General features: G+C 52.6%; 2 protein-coding genes across 5 annotated transcripts; one reads left to right on the top strand and one right to left on the bottom strand.

Moving 5' to 3' along the window:
* Window positions 1-176: 176 nt before the first annotated feature.
* Window positions 177-3027, bottom strand: SPMIP11 (sperm microtubule inner protein 11). Of its 2 annotated transcripts, XM_090053446.1 has the most exons (4): window positions 2897-3027; window positions 1340-1468; window positions 901-1045; window positions 177-314 (listed from the first exon to the last, which is right to left on the bottom strand). In XM_090053446.1, the coding sequence occupies exons 1-4, from the start codon at window positions 2976-2978 to the stop codon at window positions 266-268; spliced, it is 405 nt and encodes a 134-aa protein (XP_089909572.1). In that variant the 5' UTR covers window positions 2979-3027; the 3' UTR covers window positions 177-265. The 2 variants fall into 2 exon arrangements, with proteins under 2 accessions (XP_089909572.1, XP_089909573.1); XM_090053447.1 differs by lacking the exons at window positions 1340-1468; window positions 2897-3027 and adding an exon at window positions 1884-2865.
* Window positions 3028-3325: 298 nt separating this feature from the next.
* On the top strand, window positions 3326-20229 carry CCNT1 (cyclin T1). 3 transcript variants are annotated; one of them, XM_090053424.1, is made up of 9 exons: window positions 3326-3574; window positions 3676-3757; window positions 6829-6957; window positions 7788-7848; window positions 9247-9309; window positions 9779-9824; window positions 13169-13332; window positions 13667-13737; window positions 14503-20229. In XM_090053424.1, the coding sequence occupies exons 1-9, from the start codon at window positions 3411-3413 to the stop codon at window positions 15916-15918; spliced, it is 2196 nt and encodes a 731-aa protein (XP_089909550.1). In that variant the 5' UTR covers window positions 3326-3410; the 3' UTR covers window positions 15919-20229. The 3 variants fall into 3 exon arrangements, with proteins under 3 accessions (XP_089909550.1, XP_089909551.1, XP_089909552.1); XM_090053425.1 differs by lacking the exons at window positions 3326-3574; window positions 3676-3757; window positions 7788-7848 and having other exon boundaries at window positions 6913-6957; XM_090053426.1 differs by lacking the exons at window positions 3326-3574; window positions 3676-3757; window positions 6829-6957; ... (1 more) ...; window positions 9247-9309; window positions 13169-13332 and having other exon boundaries at window positions 9783-9824.
* The last annotated feature ends 873 nt before the right edge of the window (window positions 20230-21102 follow it).

Genomic DNA, 21102 nt, shown 5'->3' with positions numbered 1-21102 from the left:
GGCTCTGGGAGCGGAGGGCAGCAGGGGCCGAAGGGCCATTGGCTCCAGGGAGCCGCCCTGCCCCCATGCCGCAGGGCAGTCTCCATGCCCCGAAGTCCAGCAGGGTCACTCTATCCTGCCCCTAGCCCACTCCCTGCCCTGAGGCATCTGGACGGCATCTGGACCAAGCCACAGGCAGCAAGTCAGGCAGTTTATTGCAGTACATGAGTGGCCACACCTGGGCCTGGCCCATGGCTGGGGCTGGAGTGGCAGTGCCCTGCAGCGCTCAGAAAAGGCTGAAGTGGGGGTTGCTCAGGCTCATGCTGTCCACGAACCTACGACAAAGACTGGGTATCAGCTGCCACCCTGGTGCCCATCGCCTGCCCCTCGTAGCTTCCCCTGGGCCTGGCTCCTGGAGCCACATGCGCTGACCCCTGGGGCCCGGCGGCCCTGCCACAGGCGCACTGGCAGCAGGCAAAGGAGGTCTCCCCCTACTCCATGACAAACTGCCATGCCACTCTAAGGGCTGGGGTGTTGTGGGATCCCCATCCTGGTGTGTAAGGAGCTGCAAGGACCTGCTCCCCAGTCCCAGCTGCTTCTGGACTTGTGTGGGGGTGGTCTGGGGGGGAGGTTAGCCCCAGCCCACTGCTGCATGAGGGTTGGAGGACGATGGAGGGAGATATCCCCAGCTTTGCTCGGGGAACTGGGGCCGGGTGAGTCTGAGGGCGAATCAGGCCAGCCCCTAAGGCGCATGGCCCGGTCCCGGGGATACGATGGCTTTGTCGGGAAGGAGGGGGCATTGCTGACCCCAGGCTGGCTCCACTCAGGTGGGAGGGGGACAAAGACTTGGGGTGAACTGGGAGTGTGGTTGGGAGGGGATGTGGGGGCCATGGGCCCTGCTCCAGTGGCTCGTGGTCTCACCTGGTCACAGGGCTCCGCACCAGTGGGTGCCTAGGCACCACCATCCACGGCATCGTCTCTTCTGGGCGCAAGACTGGGTCCCGGGGCAGCCACCAGCCAACGTCCTGGCCGCACGTCAGGGGCACCCTGTACACTTGGTTGGGGGCTGGGAACAGACCAAAGTGAGCTCATGGGCATCCAGCTGCTGTGGGCACCCCCAGCCCCCGAGCTACAGCTTTTCCCTGAGGCCCCACGGGGCATCCGCACCCTGACTGCCACTGTTCCCCTGGGAGGAGCTGGAGGCAAAGCCCCTTTCTCAGCACAAATGCAAGCTCTGCCGGGCCCCAGCTGATCCCTGACCAAGGACTGTCATGGGGCATCTGTAGCAGAGGCTGGAGAGGACCCAGGAGTCCGGGTTGGCTGCTCCCCTTCCCTGCATCCCAGCCTGCTTGTCACCTACGTGTTGTGCGCTGGACACGCCGGGCGGGCTGGCCACACATATCCTCACGGCCCTGGTGCACGGTGCCACCTGGCCGGAGAGGCAGCAGCTTTGGCAGGAATGGTCCCGCGCCAGCCGGCTCCTTCCCGTCTGGGGGGGACAGAAAGGAAGGGTGCTGCCAGCGAACCCCTGCGGCACCGTCGGGCCTGGCAGGGCGCTGCGTGGCAGGACACCAGCGCTCCGAGGACTGGCCAAGTTGCTGCATGTGTGAGGTACAGGATTCACTGCACCGCTGCCCCGAGTTTTTCTGGGCCAACAGGACTTGTGCCAAAAGAGGAAGGAGCTGCTGGGACAGGGTCACCAGGGACTCACCGAGGGCAAAGCCGACCATAAGCGTAGCTCCTGGGGGAGGTGGTGGAAGGTGCCTTGCACCCCCATGTCACAGGGGACCCGCATCTCCCACAGACAAACCACTCCCGTTTCATGCAGCCCTCGCTGTCCCTGTGGGTGCTGAACCTGAGAGCTTGCAGCACCACAGATGCAGCTGGCACCGGGTCCCCCTCACCTGACGCCAGCTCCCGCCTCCGGGCCCGAAAGGGCTCTTGGTACCCCAGCAGGGTGAGCCCAAAGAAGGCCATGGCCACAGCCACACGCTGGAGCTCGGTCCACGGGCTGCACTGAGCCCAGAGCTGTCCAGCCCGGAGCTGCTGTTTGTTTTGTTGCCATGGAGACGGTGCTTTGGGAAGGACAATGGGATGTAGGGCCAGGCTGATGGCTTTTCAGTGGGGTCGTTGCTTCTTGTAAATCTGGGGTGGTGAAAACCAGCACCCAGGGAGGAAGAAAAGGAGGAGGATCCTAGCCCAGCCAAGTAGCATCCCTGGGGGCACGGGTGTCCCCATGCACTCACCAGCCTTTAATAGAGAAACCCGAGGACACGTGCACCACTCAGTCTCCACCCCCTGCTGCTTCAGGTGTCTGCTGAGGGCTCCCCAGCAGCCCCAAGTGCCACACACAAATGCCCCTTCTGCTCCGTAGAAGCTGGCGAGGGGCCGTTTCTAGGAACCCGAGTGCAGGGGGTGTGAGCTCGGCATCTGACTGCGCGCCCAGCAACTGGCCACCATGACACGCGAGTCCTCTGCGCACAACAGTATCTGTAATAAAGAGCCTGGGGCTGTTTCTTCTGTCCCCACTGCTGCCCACTCCAGAGATGGCTGCATCTTGGGTGCTGCCACAAGTGTGAGCGAGCGGAGGTGTACTTATCACCTGGCTCTGCGCAGTCTGTAACTGCCCCAGGGCAGGGCCTATGCTGGGCTCACGAGCCCTGCCCCTACCCCGTCCAGGGTGCATGGGGCCTGCCCCTGCCCCCCTGGCAGTGTGGTGGCTGGCACTGGGGGCTCCCTTTGGCCCTGCAAAGGTTTGTACCTCCTGGGAAGGGGCCTGCAATTGCACCTTGGACCATCTTTGTGAGCCCCAGGAACAGCCAGCCCTGGGATCTGCTGCAGCCTGGGGTCCCTGCTACCCCAGCAGTGTTTGGAGGCTACTCCTAGGGCAGGGCACTTCTTGCCCGGTATTTTGTACCTCCTTGCATGTTGCCGAGGGGCGCTGGTGGTGCATGGGCCTGCACTGCACGCACTGGGGTCCGCGCTGGGTCAGGGGTCATTAACTCAGTCCCTCTCCAGGGACCCAGACCTGGCACGGCTTTTGCGCATGCTCGCTCTGAAAAAGCCCTCCCTTCACACAGCGCATGTGCACCAGGAGCCGGCCCTCAGCGCATGCTCAGTAGTGCACTCTACAGAGGCCCCCCCCCACTTCACATAAGGAGTCGGCCATCTACGCATGCTCAGTAGTTCCGTCTCCAGCTGCCCCCCTCTCCTGCTTTCACACAGCGCATGTGCCCCAGGAGCCGGCCGGTCGCGCCTGCTCAGTAGTTCTCTCTCCGAAACCCCGCCCTTCACACAGCGCATGTGCGTCAGAAGCCGGCCGGCCGCGCAGGCGCACCGCGCTCCCCGCCCTCCCGGCGGGCTGGGCGCCTGCGCGGCGGCCGCGACGCGGCGTGCGTGCGTGCGTACGTCGGTGCGTGCGGCGGATCGCCATGGAGGCCTCGGCGGGCAGCGGCGGCGGGAGGCGCTGGTATTTCACGCGCGAGCAGCTGGAGCGCAGCCCGTCGCGCCGCGCCGGCCTGGACCCCGACAAGGAGCTGTCGTACCGGCAGCAGGCGGCTAACTTGCTGCAGGACATGGGCCAGCGCCTCAACGTGTATCCGCCGCGCTAGGCCGCGCAGCCTGCGCTCGAGTGCGGGGGGGGTGGGGAAACGGGGGGAGGGCTCGTCCGCGCCTTTTCCTTGACCGGCCGCGCAGCTCGCAGCTGACCATTAACACGGCCATCGTCTACGTGCACCGCTTCTACATGGTGCAGGCCTTCACGCAGTTCCACCGCAACGTGAGTGCGGGGCGGGACGAGCGCCGGGGGGCTGGGGTCAAGGCTAGGGCTGGGCTCCTGTCCCCGGTTCCCATGTTATTTATCCCAAGTCACCTATAACGTGCCATGAGCTGTCCCCGGTACTATAGTTTCCTTGGCTGGCCCCTGGGCCTGTGAGGAGTAGGCCAGTGTCACGTGGGGTTTCTGCTTCTGACCCTGTTTTCATTGTTATTTGCCTCAAGTTGTAAGTAAAGCATCATTAGTGGTCCCTGGGGCTTATAGTTTCCTTGGCAGGCACCTGAGCTGGTGACTTTCCATGCCATGTTAAAAGTCCTGCCATGTGGGACATCTGCTTCTGTCCCCGTCTTCGTTATTAGTTGTCCCAGGTTATCTGGAATGCATCGTTAGTGGCCCCGATACTAAAGGGAGTGTTAAATTCTGTGTCACATGGGGACCAGGAGTGCACAAGGCTGCAGTCCCTCTTCTGCCTCCTTCCTCCAGAAACTCCTCCTGAGGCTCTGGCTGCGCTGTTCCCCGTTCCTGTTCATATATGCACTCCCTGTCTGTGGCTCCACCAAGCCCCAGGACCTCCTGGCCCTGGCTAAACTGGCTGTGTACCTTATCAGGAAGGAGGCTCTGGCTGGGAGGGTCCCCAGGGACTGTGAGGTTGCTTTCCTGTCCCTAGTGTGTTCCCATCTCCAGGTAGAGTATCACTGGGCGGTGTCCACTGGCTGCTTAGACTTATTTGAGGGCCTGCGGGTGCTGTCCGATGTGCTCTGCTCACTCACTCTTTTAACCTCTGACCTCCACTCTTGTCCCCATTTTCATTATGATTTGTCTCAAGTCATCTGTGACGTGTCATTAGTGGCCCCCAGTAATAAAGGGACCTTATAGTTTCCTTGGTGGGTCTGGGCCTGTGATTTTCCCTGACGTGTTAAAAATCCTGTCATTCTGGGACCTTGAGTGCACCAGGCTGCAGCGTCTCTTCCACCTGCTCCAGAACTTCTTGTTGAGGCTCTCATTACACATCTCCCCCATGCCTTTTTTATGTGCTTCCTGTCCGTAGCCTCACAAAGTCCTGGGGCCTCCTGATCAACCTCTTTCTGGCCCTGGCTACGCTGGGTGTGCATCTTACCAGGAAGGAGGCTGTCACTTGGGGACCTTGGGGGTGCCTGGCTGCAGCCCCTCTTCTGCCTTCTTCCTCCAGAACCTCCTGCTGTGATTCTGGCTGCGCTTCTCCCCTGTGCCTTTTTTTTGTAGTGTGGCCCCACCAAGTCCCAGGACCTCCCAGGCATCCTTCACCTGGACCTGGCTAAGGTTACAGGAAGGAGGCTCTGGCCAGGAGGGTCCCCAGGGATTGTAGGACTGCTTTCCTTGTCTTGTTCCCATCTCCAGGCAGAGTATCACTGGGTAGCGTCCACTGGCTCCTTAGACTTGTTTGAGGGCCCGTGAACACTGTCAGATGTGCTCTACTTGTTGTCCCTGCTTGGTACTCTAATCTCTGACATCCACTCCTGTCCCTGTTTTTACTATTATTTATCTTGAGTGCTCAGTAAAGTGTCATTAGTGGCCCCCAGTACTAGAGGGGGCTTAGAGTTTTCTTGGCAGGCCTGGGCCCATGATTTCCTTGACATGTTAAAAGTCCTGTTATGCAGGGACTGTGAGTGTGCCAGGCTGCACTCCATCTCCCCCTGCTCCTGCACTCCTTGTCCATGGTCCCACCAAGCCCCAGAACCTCCTGGTTAGCCTCCTCCTGGCCCTGGCTAAACTGGCCATATATCTTGCTAGGAAGGAGGCTTTGGCTGGGAGGGTCCCCAGGGACTGCAGGGTCGCTTTCCTGTCTCTAGTACCTTCCTGTTTCTGGGCAGAGTATAACTGGTGGTGTCCACTGGCTCCATGGATTCATCTGAGGGAGGCTAATAGGTTACCTGGTGGGCCTAGGCCCATGTCCCACAAGGTGACAAATTGGCCTATGTCATGTGAGGACCTTGACTGCCAGGCTGCAGCCCCTCTTCTGCCTTCTCCATAACATTCTGCTGAGGTTCTGGCTGCACATCTCCCCGCATTTTTTGTTATGCGCTTCCTGTCCATGGCCCCACCAAGCCCCAGGGCCTCCTGGTCAACTTCCTTCTGGCTCTGGCCAAGCCAGAAGGAGCAGGAAGGAGGCTTTGGCTGGAGATTGCCCAGGTGAGTGTGGGCCTTTCTTCCTGGCACTCTTCTGCTCAGGGCAATATGTCACTGGTTGGTGTTCACAGGTTCCCTTGACTTGTTCAAGGGGCAGTGGGCACTGGTCAGTGTGCTCTACTATGTGTCCCCTTTCGAATCCCTTGTTATTAACCTGTGACCTCACTCCTGTTCCTGTTTTCTTTTTTGTTGTTCCATCTGATGTGTCTTCAGTGGCCTCCCTTCTTAAGGGATGTTTATAGTTTTCCATGATGGGCCAAGGCCCTTGACCCCATGGCACATCGCATAGGCCTGTGTTGCACGGTGGCAGAGAGCAGGTGCTGAAAGGGAGAGCAAAAGGGGTGACAAAGGGTTTTGGGTTTTTTTTGTTTTTTTACCCTGTTCCCCTCTCACTTTTAGCCTCCAGCGCTTAAGGTCTAGGAAGTTCTAATTCAGAGGCCGTGCCCCTGATCCTGTGTTTAATGGCAACTGATGCCCCTTTCCTCCAAGAATGTGTCCAATCCCTTTTTGAATCTGGCTAAACTGTCAGCTTCCACCACATCTGGTGGCAACAAGTTCCACCCTTGAATGACATGCTGGATTTAAAAAAGGAACTTATTTTTGTCAGTTTTAAACTTACTCTCTGCTAGTTTCATGTTGTGTCCCCTAGTAGTTCTCGCTGCTTCTGTGTCTGTTTTCCCATATGTAAAATGGGGCCAGTGCTGATCCATGGTGAGAGGCTGAGGCTTGGCTGGCTGGGAAGGCAAGAGATATGAAGTGATTGCAGGTCATTCTGATCTTGCACATCCTAGACACAAACATGGGTGATTATTGCTTAGTCCACTTCAGAAAGGGATTTTCTCTGCTTTTGTCCTTGATTCCAGACATTTATTACAAGGTTTTTCCTTCTTTCGTCCTCCTCCACGCAGTCCGTGGCACCGGCAGCCTTGTTCTTGGCAGCCAAGGTGGAGGAACAGCCTCGTAAGCTGGAGCACGTCATCAAGGTGGCACACGCCTGTTTGCACCCCCAAGATCCTCTCCCAGACACTAGGAGTGAGGTAAGCGGCTGGACATTGGTGATGTGATTGTGTCACTTGGTGGGAGAAGAAGCTGAGGGATGACAGTGTGCTCCAGGGGTCTTGTATCCTGAAGTGTCTCATTATATCAAGTACAGAGCTATTCATTCTGCAGATGAATGGTTACGTTGCAGAATAGATGGTTACGAAACTTTCAAGTTTCCCGCTGCTATACACCATAGAGTTTTTTGGCTTCTGGATAGCAAAAGACTTTTCTCTCCTGCTCTGTGTGTCCCTTATTTCTTTCTGCTATACTGGTGTGAATGTGAGACTCAATTGTGCCACGTAGCAGTGGCTATGTTAAAGGCGTCTGCATTAAAGTAGGGCATGGATGTCAACTGTCAAGGTAAAGAGCAGAAAATGGTGTGTATGTAGTTCAGTCCTCCTCTCTCCCACCTAGTGATGGGATTGCTAGAAATATTGCTGTTCCCCATCTTGTGAGAATCCTTCCTTACTGGTACAGAGTATGCAACCCTGCCCAAAGCTTTAGGAAAAAATTAACTGTTTACCCAGCTGCTCCTGCTGATGTGTCCTGTGGTGTCTAAAACTGGTCTTCGTCTCCCCAGAAGAGAAACTGGGCCAGCGTGGATCCGTCAGCAGCCCCTGTGAGACGATTGCCAACAGGGCATTGGGTCCACCCAGCACTCTGCTTTCTCTCTTGTGGGGGGGAATCTTTGTCAGTTCCCTCTAGCACTGAGTGGGATAATGATTCCCCCTTTATTTTTTGCTTTCCTGAGAGAGCATGTTAGAAATGTGCAGGCTTTATACAGAGTGCCTCCTCGTGAGTAACCTGCCTGTCCTCTCAACCCCAGGCTTACCTGCAACAAGCCCAAGACCTGGTCATTCTAGAGAGCATTATACTGCAGACCCTGGGTAAGTTTTTCAAAGCGGACGGGCTGCTACTCAAATCCCGGACCCAGGAGGAGAGCGGAGAGTCTAACCCCAGTCTTCTCCACAGCCAAATGGCAGAGGTGCAACTGGCCAGCAGGAGAGCATGAGTCTAGGCACCCCACCTTTTTTTTCCCTCACACTTTCAACTCATGGCTTGTTTTTATTATCAGTGTTTCAGGTTTAACTTCAACTCAAGCTAAGTGTTCAGGGGGAAAAATGTAAACATGTAAAGCTTGACCTGTTTTTTTCCCCCAGCAGGTTTTGTACTGCTTAGATGCCAATTTTTCTATGGATACAGATTGTTAAACACTATAGCAACACGGCGCTGTAATGCAGTGGCCAGGATGGGCAGCAGTTTTCAGTGGGGCACTGTATTTCTGTGGGATGAGTATTTTCTCAAGGTCAACAGAGCTGTCACAGCCTTAGTTTTCTTCATTATTGTTTTAATCGTAGCCCTTCATTGTTTCTAAGATTGGGCCTTTCTTGCAAGTCCAGGTAATTAAGTGATAGAAGCTCCTGTAGAGGAGGTTCTGTTAGATTGTTATTAGCCTTTTTTTTTTAAATGACTAATCCTGATGAATTCAAAATTAAGTTATATTCAAACATACAGTTCTTCAGTGTGCAAGGCAATGAAAATATAGAGCCCTTTGCAGTTAAAGTTCTGGAAAAATCTTTGCTACTTCTAACTCCACTGTAAAGTGAGTAAGCAGGAATGATCCCTAGCTTCCAGAGTGGTGAAATGAGGACCCATAGGTATTAAGTGACTCGCTCATGGTTACACAGGAAGCCTGTGCTCAGTTTTCCAGTGACTTCTCTTAGCCATCCCCCTTTCCCCCTGTTCTCCTTAGAATATGCTAATTAGACAGCAAAAAAGCAGGTTGCTCACATGGGCTCGTCTATGCAAAGTGTATGTACTGAATGGGAATGTGGAGTAAGGAATACCTGCACCTGATATTCAGACTCCTCAGAAGGAAGACACCTTCTTCCTCTTGACTTTGAGTGACAACAATTCCTCTGAGCAGGTGCCATTGTCATCTTCCTTCCTTTCAGCTCTTGCAAGAGATTTTGTCCTGTTGTTCTTCTCATATCCGTAATAGCTGTTCTCTCTACAGTGAGGTGAAGTTTATTTAGCTGCTTGGAGACCAGGAAGCAGCAATAACCTTCAGGCTTTGTATTTGGGCAGCTTCAGCCTCCTGGATATAGGAAGACAGCCTACTTTATTCTGTCTGTCTCTGAGCAGAAAGCAGGAGATTTTAATGGGGAGGGGAAGTACAAGGAACAGATTTGCCTTTCCAGGAGCAGGAGGCATGCATGGTATGTAGTACTGTGGCTGAATTCTGTCCATCTCCTAATGGCCTCGTGTTTCTTCTTTTCTTTCAGGTTTCGAGATCACTATTGATCACCCCCATACCCATGTGGTGAAGTGCACGCAGCTAGTGCGAGGTAAGAGACTCGCAGTATGCTGTTGTACGCTTGTTGCCTTCTGCTACACAGGCAACTGCGTTTTGGTCATAGGTGAATTGATTCACACAGGGAGCTTAACGCTCTCTATAACTTGAAACATTTTTTTTCTAGAAAAGGGCTGCTTAAGCATGTGGGGGTAGCATTGACTCATGGTTCTCTGTGGACATGTCCAGACTTCCATCTTGTATGTTTAATGGTGGTATACTGAGCTTCAGAATAAAGATTCTGCAGTTGCAGGTCACTGGAACCAGAGGGCCATTACTATACTGAAATGCAGGAAAACAAAGAACTTGCTTTTGAGTAGAACAATAGGTGTAGGGTGGAGCTAGAGCTAATCAGACCAGTAAGATACTTTACAGTTGGTTCTTATCCATCATGAACACTGCTAACTGACTGTCTCTGTAGCAGTATCCAGGCTAACTCTTATTTCTTTTTTTTTCGTTTCCAGCCAGCAAGGATTTGGCACAAACTTCCTACTTCATGGCTACTAACAGGTTATTATTACTTTAAAATTGATTTGTGTGTTTCTGGCCCAGGGTTTTATCTGTAGGAGGGCATATGTCTTGTAATCTCTTGGGGAGGGTCGTTGTCTAGTGAATACCTGGGATTTATTCAGAGCTATTCCAGAAGAGAAACTCTCCCTGCCCCACGGTTTCCCATCGGATTTGAAATATTCCAGATGGAGGTATAGAGGGAATTCAGTTGCTGCTAAAATCCACAGAAGAAACTGATTCTAGAGAGGATGTTGAAGGATGTGATCGGTATTTTACTAGTTTCATTACAGTGTGACCTGGAACACTGAAATTGTAGCCCGGAGCACCATGGTGCTAGGTGCTGTCTAAACACAGAACAAATAAGGTCCCACCCCAAACAACTATAAATCAAGAGAGGCAATGTGAGGGCCAGTTCTGTCTTGCTGTTTCTTTGTATACTAACATAAGAGGCAGTGGTCTGTAAAGCTGAACCCTTCTTATTCCTAAAGTGATGGACACGGAGAAGAACAAAGACACTTCTTTTCCTCTTGAAATATCTGGAGCTGCTTTGGACTTTCAGATTAGAACGGGAAAATCTATTTCTTATTTCAAAAGACAGGAATTAAAATTTCGATTAAAGAAAAAAAGGTGGACGATGGTAACTCCTACATCATTGCTTCATGCAAACCCGCGGAACAAAATTCTGACCTGGGCTATTCGCGTGCAGCAGAAACCTAGGTTGACTTCTTGAGGGTGTTGAGAGAAGTTAGACCTAGTAATATAACTAAAAGCTTTAAAGGAGGGAAATCACAGTCTTTTGGGGGCTCTGGTTCCTAAATTACTGCAAGCTGCCAGAAAATATCATGTTGGCACAAAGTCAGGCCTGGGTCTAGAGGTCTGCCAAGTTTTTCTGGCAGAGCTGTGTTGGTAAAGGAGCCTGAGTTTAATTTGTTTTTTTCCTATACTCCTTGCTAGACATGGGTCTGCTTGCAAAAACTCTAGTGTAGCCAGTGTTGTGCTGATGCAGTCATTTTGCTGGTATAGTGTATTTTGTTGAGGGGACTCTGATGTATCCTGACAAAAAATTGCATTGGTCTGAGAGCTGCATCTCCAGTTACTTTTAATAGCAAATCCTTTCTAGTGTAGACGGAATACTGGCATTGGAAAATTCTGTTTCTTTTGCCACTGCTGGTATGTGACTTTGGGCAGGCTGCTCCCTCCCTGTGTCCTTTTACCCAGCTGTAAGGGGGAGGTAATGCCCTTCCTTCCATCCCTGCTGTTTTCTCTGGCAGGATCTGTGGAAACATTGTGTAGAACTTCTAAGTGTTTTATATTCAGAAGTTTGCGGGACCTTAGTACAGTGTTGTATTATGGGATTCCCAGACAGACTGTTATAAAAGAGTATGTTATAATTTATGGGTAAAAAAAGACTACCCCCACCTCCCTGTGAAACGTATTTTAGTGACATTGTATTTATCCCCAAACCAATCATTACAAAACCAAGGATATAGAATTAAGGTTACCCTTAAAAAATCAAAGTATAAGGTAAGAAATGCACAGTTAAAGCACTCTTAACTCTACCTTGTAGTGATGCCATGAAATGATGTTATGAATTAGGCATTCCAGATTAACTTGATCGCATTTTTAAAAACAACTGTTTCGCTTTCTCCCTTACGGTGTCACTAAAATGTAGCACTTGAGGTTATTTACCCATTTTAACTTCAAGTGAAACCCTGGCTGAATATCCTGGGTTCATGACAGTTGGCTTCAGGATTCCACAGTCTCTCCATTTTAACGTATTTAAATATTTAGTGTAAATAAATTCCTATACAAAGATTTTCATTAGGAAGCTGAACTAGAAGCACAAAATGCCACGCTGGTAGTTAATGATGTGTAGGATCAAACATCAGTCTCTTGCTAATCTTAGCTTCTTTGAAAAATGGAGGGTCACTAATAAGTCAGAGCAGCTCAAAAGCAGGTGGGGCACACTGTTAAACGCAGCTCTCAATTTCCAGTTGACTCAATGGCTAGTGTCTTGTTTAGCAGATCTAGTGCTAGGAGATTGTGGGGAAGGCAGGGGTGTCAGTGAATCGCAGTCCCTGAGCTCAGTATTTGTGCTTAGCAGAGGTGTCCTCCTGCTCCCTCTTCTGCCACCGAGTCGTCAGCCAGAAGTGCTGTGTGTGTTACCTTTAGAGAAAGTGTAACACCTAACTGAGCTAACCCTGTTGAAATGACCCCATTTCAGCCCATCTAGCTTCTGTAATGTTCATAATCATTTACAACAATTCTTAATGACTTGGCTAAATTACAATTTACATTTCTTAAAAATAAATAGTGGGTATGGGTTACGTTTGAAGGGTAGTAAAGGTCGGAAGAGTCCATTTCAATTGATCAAGTCATCTGGGACAGTTCAGAAGTTGCCCATCTCTTTTTCTTTGAGGAGCCTGTTGTAATCCATTTTAACTCCTAAATTAGTGCGTTTGTAAACCCTGTATTTGAAGTGAGCATTGTAAACGTGTGGAGGGCGCACTGTGTCTCTTGTGCAGAACAGATCGATTCCCCGCTTTGATTTTTAAGTGGTTCAGCCTTGCCAAGAAGTCATGATGTGCGCTTCTATGATAAATATCTCACAGAGCGGGCGTGAGGCTTTCCTTAATCATTCCTCCTTTCCATAGCCTCTCTGTACCTCCTGGGACGCGCCTGTTTTGCCAGCACCTGCCTGCGTTGGCTGTGGCTAATTTTTTTTTCTCATTGCTTTGCTGTCTGGAGCTCTGCATGGTTGATGAGGTCAAACTTCAAGGGAGGTGCAGGCTCTATAGGCTTCCTCTTGTGACCTGTGTTTTCTCCGGTTTTGTCGCGATGATATGTGTGTCCTCACCCATCATGTTGACTTCACAGGAGTGCCATGTGGCTTGGGGATCTGCATTCTCCAGCCACGTAAACTTGCTTCAGCGGCAGGAGCGGACTTGTCTGAATTTCTTTTCAGGTTGGGCAGAGCCCAGGCACGACCAAATAACCTAACTGCCCATACTCTGTGGGGCCTGTGCAGGCTCAGGGTTTTACTTTTTCCCGCGCTAGGCCTCAAAGCCCACGATTGGCACGGGCCTGTGGGAAACCTTGTGGAGAAGCCCGGAGCTGAATTGGTTTGAGCAGAGCAGGGGCACAATGAGTGCATTGGCAGTGCAGGATAGAGACGCCTGTAAAACAGGGCCGTACCAGGGGAGGAATTGCCCGTGTCCCTTCAGGAACATTCCCGCCATGCCCACCTCATCCGCAGTGTCTGTTCAGCGGGCGATTGTGTGTGCTGAGGTTCAGGCTTGGGAGTTCATGGCTTTCTGTTTCTCTCTCCCTGCTGGTGACGTCAGCCTGCACCTGACCACCTTCAGCCTGCAGTACACCCCTCCCGTTGTGGCCTGCGTCTGTATCCACCTGGCTTGTAAGTGGTCCAACTGGGAGATCCCAGTCTCCACGGACGGGAAGCACTGGTGGGAATACGTTGATGGCACTGTAACTCTGGAGCTCTTAGATGGTAAGTTTTGGAGCAAGGTTCCCTCCCAAAAAGGCATTTTTATTACCTTGGCATCTCTGTTCCTGGGTCTGCCAATCAGACACGGCCGCTTCATGGACTCAAAGGGCTTCTGATCTTGCTGAGGTTTCCAGCGTGGCAGCTTCTGTGGTACACTAGAGACAATAAAACGCATGAAAGGGGATGAATTTAAATGTGGGCCAGTGTTACTAGTTCTCAGCATTTCCCTTCCTGGAATAGCTCCATCTCATCTCGAGTAGCTCCACCCATCAGTAAGCAGGGGGTGCTCTGTATCCTTCTGACATTCCTGTCTCTGTTCTGTGTGTCTCCTTTGCAGAGCTGACTCATGAGTTCCTGCAGATCCTTGAGAAAACTCCGAACCGACTCAAACGCATCCGGAACTGGCGGGTAAGAATCTCCTGTGCTGGGCTGCTTCCCACTGCTGACTCCTAGAGAACGCAGTCTGTGAAGTGTCTGGGCCACGTTTGTGCGGTATCTCTGTTAACAATGCCAGCCAATGTCTGGGGAGGGAAATGCCGCAGAACAAAATTCCATGGATGCTTGTCTTCATGAGTTTTGAATTAGCACACTGGAAGCCTCACTGTTCTTCAGCTCAGGCTGATGAGCTCATTCCCTGTGGATGAGTTGGATGCTTCTTACCCAGGCAGAGGTGGAAAGGCTTGTCTGCTGCTTTCCCTGAGGACTGAGCTTTAATTTACACTTACCTCCTAGCAGCATTCAAGGCTTCCAAGGTTCTTGAATAGGCTGGCTGACCTCCTGAACTGAGAGTGATCTGCCCTCTCAATGGCTGCCACTTGCAGCTTGTGCCAGCTGGCTGCTGCTTCTCACTCCAGCATGGCCTAGATTTGCTGGTGCATGTACCTTTGCCGTGTGATATGCTCCCCCAAGAAGATGCTGGCTGAGGATTATCTAGCCTAGCTGGCTGGTGAGATTGGTTGATCTAGGAAGCCCAAGGAAAGCCAGACTTGTTGCAGGACAGTCAAGTACTAAAGTTGCACCACTGGGATAACTGCTCATGAGCTCCTCAGGCCTGCTGTTGCCTTGCATAGAGGCAGTGGCATCAGTTGCAGCAGCCTGCACCTACCCCAATAAGGAATGGAGCCTGTGATGCAGAGCCAGCAGCATGCAAATGCCTTTTCTGTCTCCTTTCAGGCCTCTCAGGCAGCCAAGAAATCCAAGGCCGATGACCACGGAGAGGATGAGAGCCTCTCGGAGCAGACAATCCTCAGCATGATCTCCAGGAACAATAGCTCAGACATGAACATCGCTGGCTTGATGAGCATGTCGACTTCCTCCACCGCAGGTGCTGCATCTTCCCTCCCAGCTGCTGCAGACTCGCCCAGCTCCCAGGGCGGCTTGGAGACGTCGCAGTCAGACCACTGGATGTCCCAGCACCCGCCGCACAAACTAGAGGCCAGCCAAGGTCACAGGACTAATGAGGGTGCGGCAGCCACCGACCACCCTCTGCAACAGGATGGCACCACGTACCAGAAGCAGGGCAGCAAGAGTGCACCCTCGGCAAAGGTGTCATTGAAGGAGTACCGGGCCAAGCATGCTGAGGAGCTGGCTGCACAGAAGCGGCAGCTGGAGAACATGGAGGCCAATGTGCGGTCTCAGTACGCCTATGCCGCGCAGAACCTGCTGGTGCAGCAGCAGCGGGAGCGGGAGGCGCAGCCTGAGGGCACACCCTCCCCTATCATCCTTAAGATCCCCATTGGTGGCTCAGAGAGCGCAGAGCGCCTTGCTGCCGACAAGGGAGACAAGGCTTCTGCCCTCAAGCTAAGGATCCCTGTGGCCGGCGGCGCTGGAGACAGGCCGCTGCCCTCCAAGCCTGAGGAGATAAAAATGCGGATCAAGGTGCCAGCTGCCTCGGACAGGCACAGCTCCTCAGACGAGAGCAGCGGGAAGAGCCGTGACCACAAGGAGAAGCACAAGGGCCACTCTTCTAATCACCACCACCACCATCACAACCACCACATTCACAAACATTTGCATGTGCAGCCGGCAGCCGGCACCAGCGTTGCCGGGAACAAGCGGCCTGGAGACTTGAAGCACAGTGGCCAGCAGAGTGCTTTGCCTCACAAGGGCTTTGGCTTGTCTGGCTCCGCTCGAAAGAGGCCACTCCTGGAGGAGGCGTCGACTGTAGTGCACGAGCACCCACCAAAAATCAGTAAAAGCTCCAAAACTTCCGGCATGCAGTTCTACCCCCACCTCCCTGGCACAGCTCAGCTACCTGGGCACAGCTCAGACACCCCTGGCCTTCCCTTGCCCCAGGCTGGCAAAGCCAGGGGTGCCCACAGCAAAACAGACAAAGGTCCTGCCGGGGCCAATGGCCACAACGCAACCCAGGCCATTGACTACCAGGATACAGTCAACATGCTGCACTCACTGCTGAGTGCCCAGGGCATGCAGCCCACCCAGCCCCCTGCTTTCGACTTTGTGCACTCGTACAGCGAGTACTTGAATCCGCGGGCTGCTGGGAGCACCAGAGCCGCCAACACGGACAAACCCCAACCGCCCCCTCTGCCGTCAGAACCCCCCCCACCCCTGCCACCACTCCCCAAGTAGAGCCCTTTTTACTACTGAGTTTGTACAGACGAGCCTGACTCAGGCCAGCCCCTGCAGGGGAGGGAAGGGGCTGTTTTAACTTCCACTGCCTCACAAAGACCTGTTAATTATCGTTTTTATTATTGGGATGTAGAGCGCAGTCCTCCAAGCTGTGAAAGGATAAGAAACACCCTTTCTTTGTTCCACGCTCCTGCCCTCCCCCCCCCAATCCCACTGGAATCGCTGGGGTCTGTCCCCTCTTGGAACAAAGCCCCAACCAGGGTTTGTGTCCTACAGGGGCCGGGGCGCAGGGGTATTTAAAATATGTCGCAGAATCTCTTAAAAGACTTTTTAAAAATAATTTAAACAGTAAGTTATATCTGTTAGTGTTCTGTTCCTTTTCATTTTGTAACTGGTGGGGCGGGGGCTGCTGCAGGAGGCCATTTCTGAAGGCTCTGGCTGGCTGGTGAAGCCCTGCTGGTCTCCAGCCTTCCCAGAGCAGCTTATGAGAGGGGGAGTGCGAGGTTGCTCCAGGCATGGCTGGCAATGAAGAGGGGTATGGGTTGACGCGTGAGAGGGAGGCACAAGAAGTGCCTAAGGAGAGCCCTGCAGCTGGCAGTAGCACAGTCTGGTAAATGGGGCAGGGGGGACAGCTCTGCCACTGACTGCTGGTGTAACCCTGGGTGTGGTGTCTTGCCTTCCTCTGCTTCCATTTCCTCACACGTAGAATGAGGTTCCTGCTGCTCCACCCTCGTAAAGCGCTTTACATGCACACCTGCTTGTATTGGCCTTTTATCCTTCCCCCTCCAAGGCGAGGGGGGAGCATCCTGTGAACCTGGCTGATGCTTTCCCCTTCCCTCTACCTGAAGCACATGCCAGGTACTCCCTACCAGATCATGCTGGTTGCACTGGAATGGCTGTGGCAGGCTCCATCACATTGCTTTAGTGACAAAGCATGTCTGGGGAGTGTAGGGGGAGGAGCGGGTGCCAAGCCAAACTCACAAAGGGGCCAGGACTTGGCACCCCGGTGGTGAGAAGAGCAGCAAGGTGCCTTCCAGGACCTTGCTCCAGTCTCCTGCTGAGATAAATGCTGCCTAATAATGGAAGTGAGACTTAGGAAAGGGAAAGAGGTGCTGCGCCCCAGATGGGCTCAAGCTGGGGTTGTGATTTCAGATGCTTTAAAATGTACTTCAGTGTCATTATGGAACGAGATTTTTATGCAGATTAATTAAAGAAAAATGATGTGACTTGTTCTTCAACAGTCTTTTGAGGCAGCTGGGGCTGAGTGTTTCAGTGGCCAGAGTCGGGCTGGCATGTGGGGCTGGACCTGATGCATGAGGAGCTGGGACTTCAAGTGGGGCTAGCGTTCTTGTGGGGATTGGGAGCCTAGATCTGTGTCTTCCCTGCACTCCTACCCCCAGTATAGTTGTCTGGGTCTCAGTGTTGCCTCTTGTATTACTGGCATTCATGAGCCCATGTCATCTGGCCATACAGGCATGTGCCTAGAAATGGCTTGAGTTTTGCGGGGGAGGTAGCTGTGTCTGCAGCCCCTGCATGTGGCTATACCTGGAAAGGTGCTAAGATGGAAATAACAGCTAAGCAGACTCCTCCTTGCATTTGGTCAGGCCTCTGGCTGCTCTGCTTTGCTCTCCCTCAGCTGTGCCAGTTTGCAGGTGCTATCTCTGGTGCATAGTCTCTGCATTGTGTGGGGCAGGTGTCCCTTTGTGTGGCATCCTGCAAAATGCACAAACCGTGTGGGCTCTGCTGTTCCCGTGTGGAGTAAAGCTGGTGGAAGTCAGTGGAGTCAGCCAGTCTGACACGGGTTTGAACCTCTAGAAGACTCTGACCTGGTGCAGTAGCCCCTGGAAAGCAAGATCAGAACAAGAGAGGCAAAAGGAGGGGGGAACTCCTTCGGATCAGCCTGCGCATGTCTCAAGTTGTAGGTTTGGCGTTGTCAGGCAGTGGAGTTTGTGCTGGCTAGAGAAGTCCATTATGTCTGGCCCTGTGTGCAGGGCACCTCCAGAAACAGCTCCCTGAGGGACTCCTGTGCCAGTGTTGGCAGCTGGTGGAGGCCTGGAGCAGGGGAATCCAAGCAGTGTTAGGCATGCTTTTTTTTCTTTTCCATTTACTTGCTGAAAAACTAATGACTTCTCCCTCGTGGTTCAGATAATTTCCCAAGTTGCCACTGTATTTATTTTCTCCATATGCTCTTCTGAAATTTGACCTGTTCTGCATTACACTCTGGATTTGTTTCTTTTTAATCATAAACTGCTGCCCTCCCCCCTCACTGTCAGCACGGCTACTTTATTTCTAGACCGAAAGCTTTTTGGTCTGACTCTTCTGCCTTTTCCCTACCAAAATGTTTTTAGCAGGGGAACAGCTTGTTTTCTCACTCAGATGCAGTCTTCTCTGCCAGGGCTGGATGAGCTGACCCTTGAGATAAAACGTGCTGCTGTTTCTCTGTACCTGTTAGTTTTGGAAACAGAGGTACTGGTTTAAAAAATGAAAATAGCTGCATACACATCGCCTACAGCTGTGAATCTGAACCAAGGGACCAGAGTATTGCTCTTTTCTCTGGTAGAAATAGATGCATCTCATGACCACATCTTCAATAGACAGCGAGCATTTGGCTTTACTAGCTCCCAGAGAGGCCAGCAGTGAAATGAGAATGCTGGGGGTCTTTCCTTTTGTTCAATTCTTGCTCTTACCTGGTTCACAGCAGCTTTGATTCTTCACAGGTGGCGGTGTGTGAGGAACAAAGGGTTGGATGTCCCTGGCCCGTGTTGTGGATTCTGGTACAGGATGGGGAGCTGCTTAGAATTCGGGGTCCAAATGGTGAAACCTCCTGTCTTCCATTGGTTGACACAGTCGTGAATTAGGAAACTGGTTTGGATCATGGGAAACCCTCATGGTGCCCAGGATGCAGCTTGGATCCATGTGGAAGAACAGTTTGTTTTCTGCAGGCAGAGCATCTCTGGTACCAGCTAAAATTGCCCCTAGGCTTTATCTTGCTGCATTCTTTATCTTTGTCTTACACAAGGAATTAGGACCTGATTTCTTGTGCTTTGTTACATGCCTGGTCTGGTGCTAAGTGTGGGTGGGAGATGGGAGTTCGTGGCTCAGCTGAGTGTGTGCATGTGAAAGAAGTCTTGTTGGTGCTGACCTGCCTGGTATTCTGTGGTGACCAGAGTCTTGGAACATAAAGTTGTCTGACTTAGGGGAGTTAGGCAGCTGTTACATAGAGATGCTTAGGTGGATTTTCCTGGTGGTGATGAAGAAGGACATGGTTTAAGTTGCTAGGTGCTGGAGGGAGGGCTGTGCTGAGCTGAATGTTCTGCTCTGCCCTTCTGCATGCAAGTTCCTTGTCTTGCTCAGCCAGGGGATGCTGTCAATGCAGGCGAGGCTACTTTCACTTCCATCCAGCCTGAAACATCCCAGACTGGAACTGGCCCAGGTGCTGTCAGAGCAGGGGCAGCCTCGACTGGATGGGGAGTAGCAGGGGTGGCTGGGAAAGCCTCAGGAGCGGGAGGGAAGGACCCACTCTCTGTACTTCCACTGCCGCCCGAGCCTCCTGCCATCACATTAGCTCAACTTGAGCTTAACAGGGAGCCACCGAGTTGGTTGTGGCCCTGTCTCTGCATGTCGGTGACTTTGGAAACTTTTGTTCAGCCGCGTGAGGCAGGAGACTCATGCCCTGCAGAGGGGCTTCTGTTGTTTAACTTCGGACAGGTTGAAATACTTAAAACTTTGGACATTTGTTTTTAAAAACAGAGATCTCTGACTGCTGTGGAAATTCTAGGGTGAACCCATTTTCCTTCCAAGGGCCATGTGGGATGGGGGGAGCTTGCCCCAGGGCTTTACGGCCACCCTGTCTGGCTGGCAGGGTGCTTGATGGCTTTTAAAGCTGTCCTTGTTGCTTCCTTGCACCCTGCGCATTCACGGTGGTGCCTGCATTGCAGGACATTAAGAGTGGGGGGACATGCACAAGCGCTACACATGCCTCAGATCAGCCCTGAGGTTCAATTCAAAGGTCACGTCTTACCCCTACTAAGCCAAAGAGCAAAATTTTGTGTTTTCTGATCTCGCACTCAGGGCTGCCTTGTGCTTGCAAACAGATAATTTTGGGGTTCCCTGCCCTCCTGCTGCCCCTCTTCCCCATAAAAACTGCCTTCCATTTTGCCCCCCCCTTACAAAATGTGACAACTCCTCAGTAAGGGCTTCTTGTGGGTTAATTAATCTGGTTCCCAGGTGTTCAGTATCTTGCTGTCAGGTATGTTTCTCTGTATTTATCCACATCAATAAAAGTGTAAAGGCAAAGGAGTCAACCGAGCATTCACCTGTGTTCATGGCTTTTCTTTTGAACTGGTCCTTGCTCAGGTGCAAGATGAGGAATGATGTAGTTGGGGCTGGTTCTGCTTGGAGCAGAGGCTTGGACTAGATGTGACGTCCTGCAATCCCTTCCAGCCTTTGTTGTCCACAATTCTGTGAATGAGAAAGGGGGGGGAGGGGTGGCTACTGTATTTCTGTCCGTTTCTACTTGAAGGGACTTTCCTGGCTGTCCTGGACAGGGTAGTTCCTCACCAGCCCTGGTTCTTCAAGCACCTGGTATGAGCTCGAGTGGTGGTGGAGTCCTCAGCCCTGGAGGTTTTGAAGACCCAGGTGGACAAAGCCTTGGCTGGGGCGATCGAGTTGAAGCTGGTGTTTGGTCTTAAGGTCACCAACTATTTCAGTGTCGCGCGGGAGATTTCTGGAATGCGAACGTGCCCACGTGCTAGCGTGTCCCCCTTACAAATGACGGCGTGTAGGCATGACTGCCTCTCAGCAGTCCCCTGGAGATGTATTTCCAATTCGCGGGGGCTCCAATGCGCTGCTGGGGGTTGGCATCCCCAGGGCTAGATGTGACCTCCTGCCCTTCCACCCCTCTCTCTTGTATGATGTAGAGATGATGTATTAGAGGCTCACCGCGGAGGGATGAGGGAAGCCGGAGGCCGCCGCCTCCCCCTGGCAAGCACAACTGCCGGTTTCCCGCGGCGGCACAAGCGCAGGAGAAAGGCACCTTTTTGCCACCGCTGCTACGGGGCTGACAGGCGCCTCTTCCAGCGCCGCCCGGCGGCTTGGGGGGGAGGAGGGGAGTTGGGGGGTTTTCCGTAGGCAGCAGCCGGCAGCGCGAAGCACCCGCCACCGATACACGCCGACCCGCCCACC

This window comes from Crocodylus siamensis, chromosome 6 (assembly GCF_052110815.1).
Source record: "Crocodylus siamensis isolate JL-2025a chromosome 6, ASM5211081v1, whole genome shotgun sequence".
Taxonomy (NCBI): domain Eukaryota; kingdom Metazoa; phylum Chordata; order Crocodylia; family Crocodylidae; genus Crocodylus; species Crocodylus siamensis.
The sequence above is the reverse complement of the archived record's forward strand: the minus strand, read 5'-3'. Positions and strand labels throughout refer to the sequence as shown.

What these genes read in the sequence shown, in the direction of transcription:
- SPMIP11 (XM_090053446.1), bottom strand. Translation starts at nt 2,978, where the DNA reads ATGACCCCTGACCCAGCGCGGACCCCAGTGCGTGCAGTGCAGGCCCAT. An exon ending in GCGTGTCCAGCGCACAACAC is followed by an intron (nt 1,046 to 1,339) that starts GTAGGTGACAAG and finishes GTCTGTTCCCAG; the next exon opens with CCCCCAACCAAGTGTACAGG. An exon ending in GTGCGGAGCCCTGTGACCAG is followed by an intron (nt 315 to 900) that starts GTGAGACCACGA and finishes TCTTTGTCGTAG; the next exon opens with GTTCGTGGACAGCATGAGCC.
- CCNT1 (XM_090053424.1), top strand. Translation starts at nt 3,411, where the DNA reads ATGGAGGCCTCGGCGGGCAGCGGCGGCGGGAGGCGCTGGTATTTCACG. An exon ending in TCACGCAGTTCCACCGCAAC is followed by an intron (nt 3,758 to 6,828) that starts GTGAGTGCGGGG and finishes TCCTCCACGCAG; the next exon opens with TCCGTGGCACCGGCAGCCTT. An exon ending in AACTCTGGAGCTCTTAGATG is followed by an intron (nt 13,333 to 13,666) that starts GTAAGTTTTGGA and finishes TCTCCTTTGCAG; the next exon opens with AGCTGACTCATGAGTTCCTG.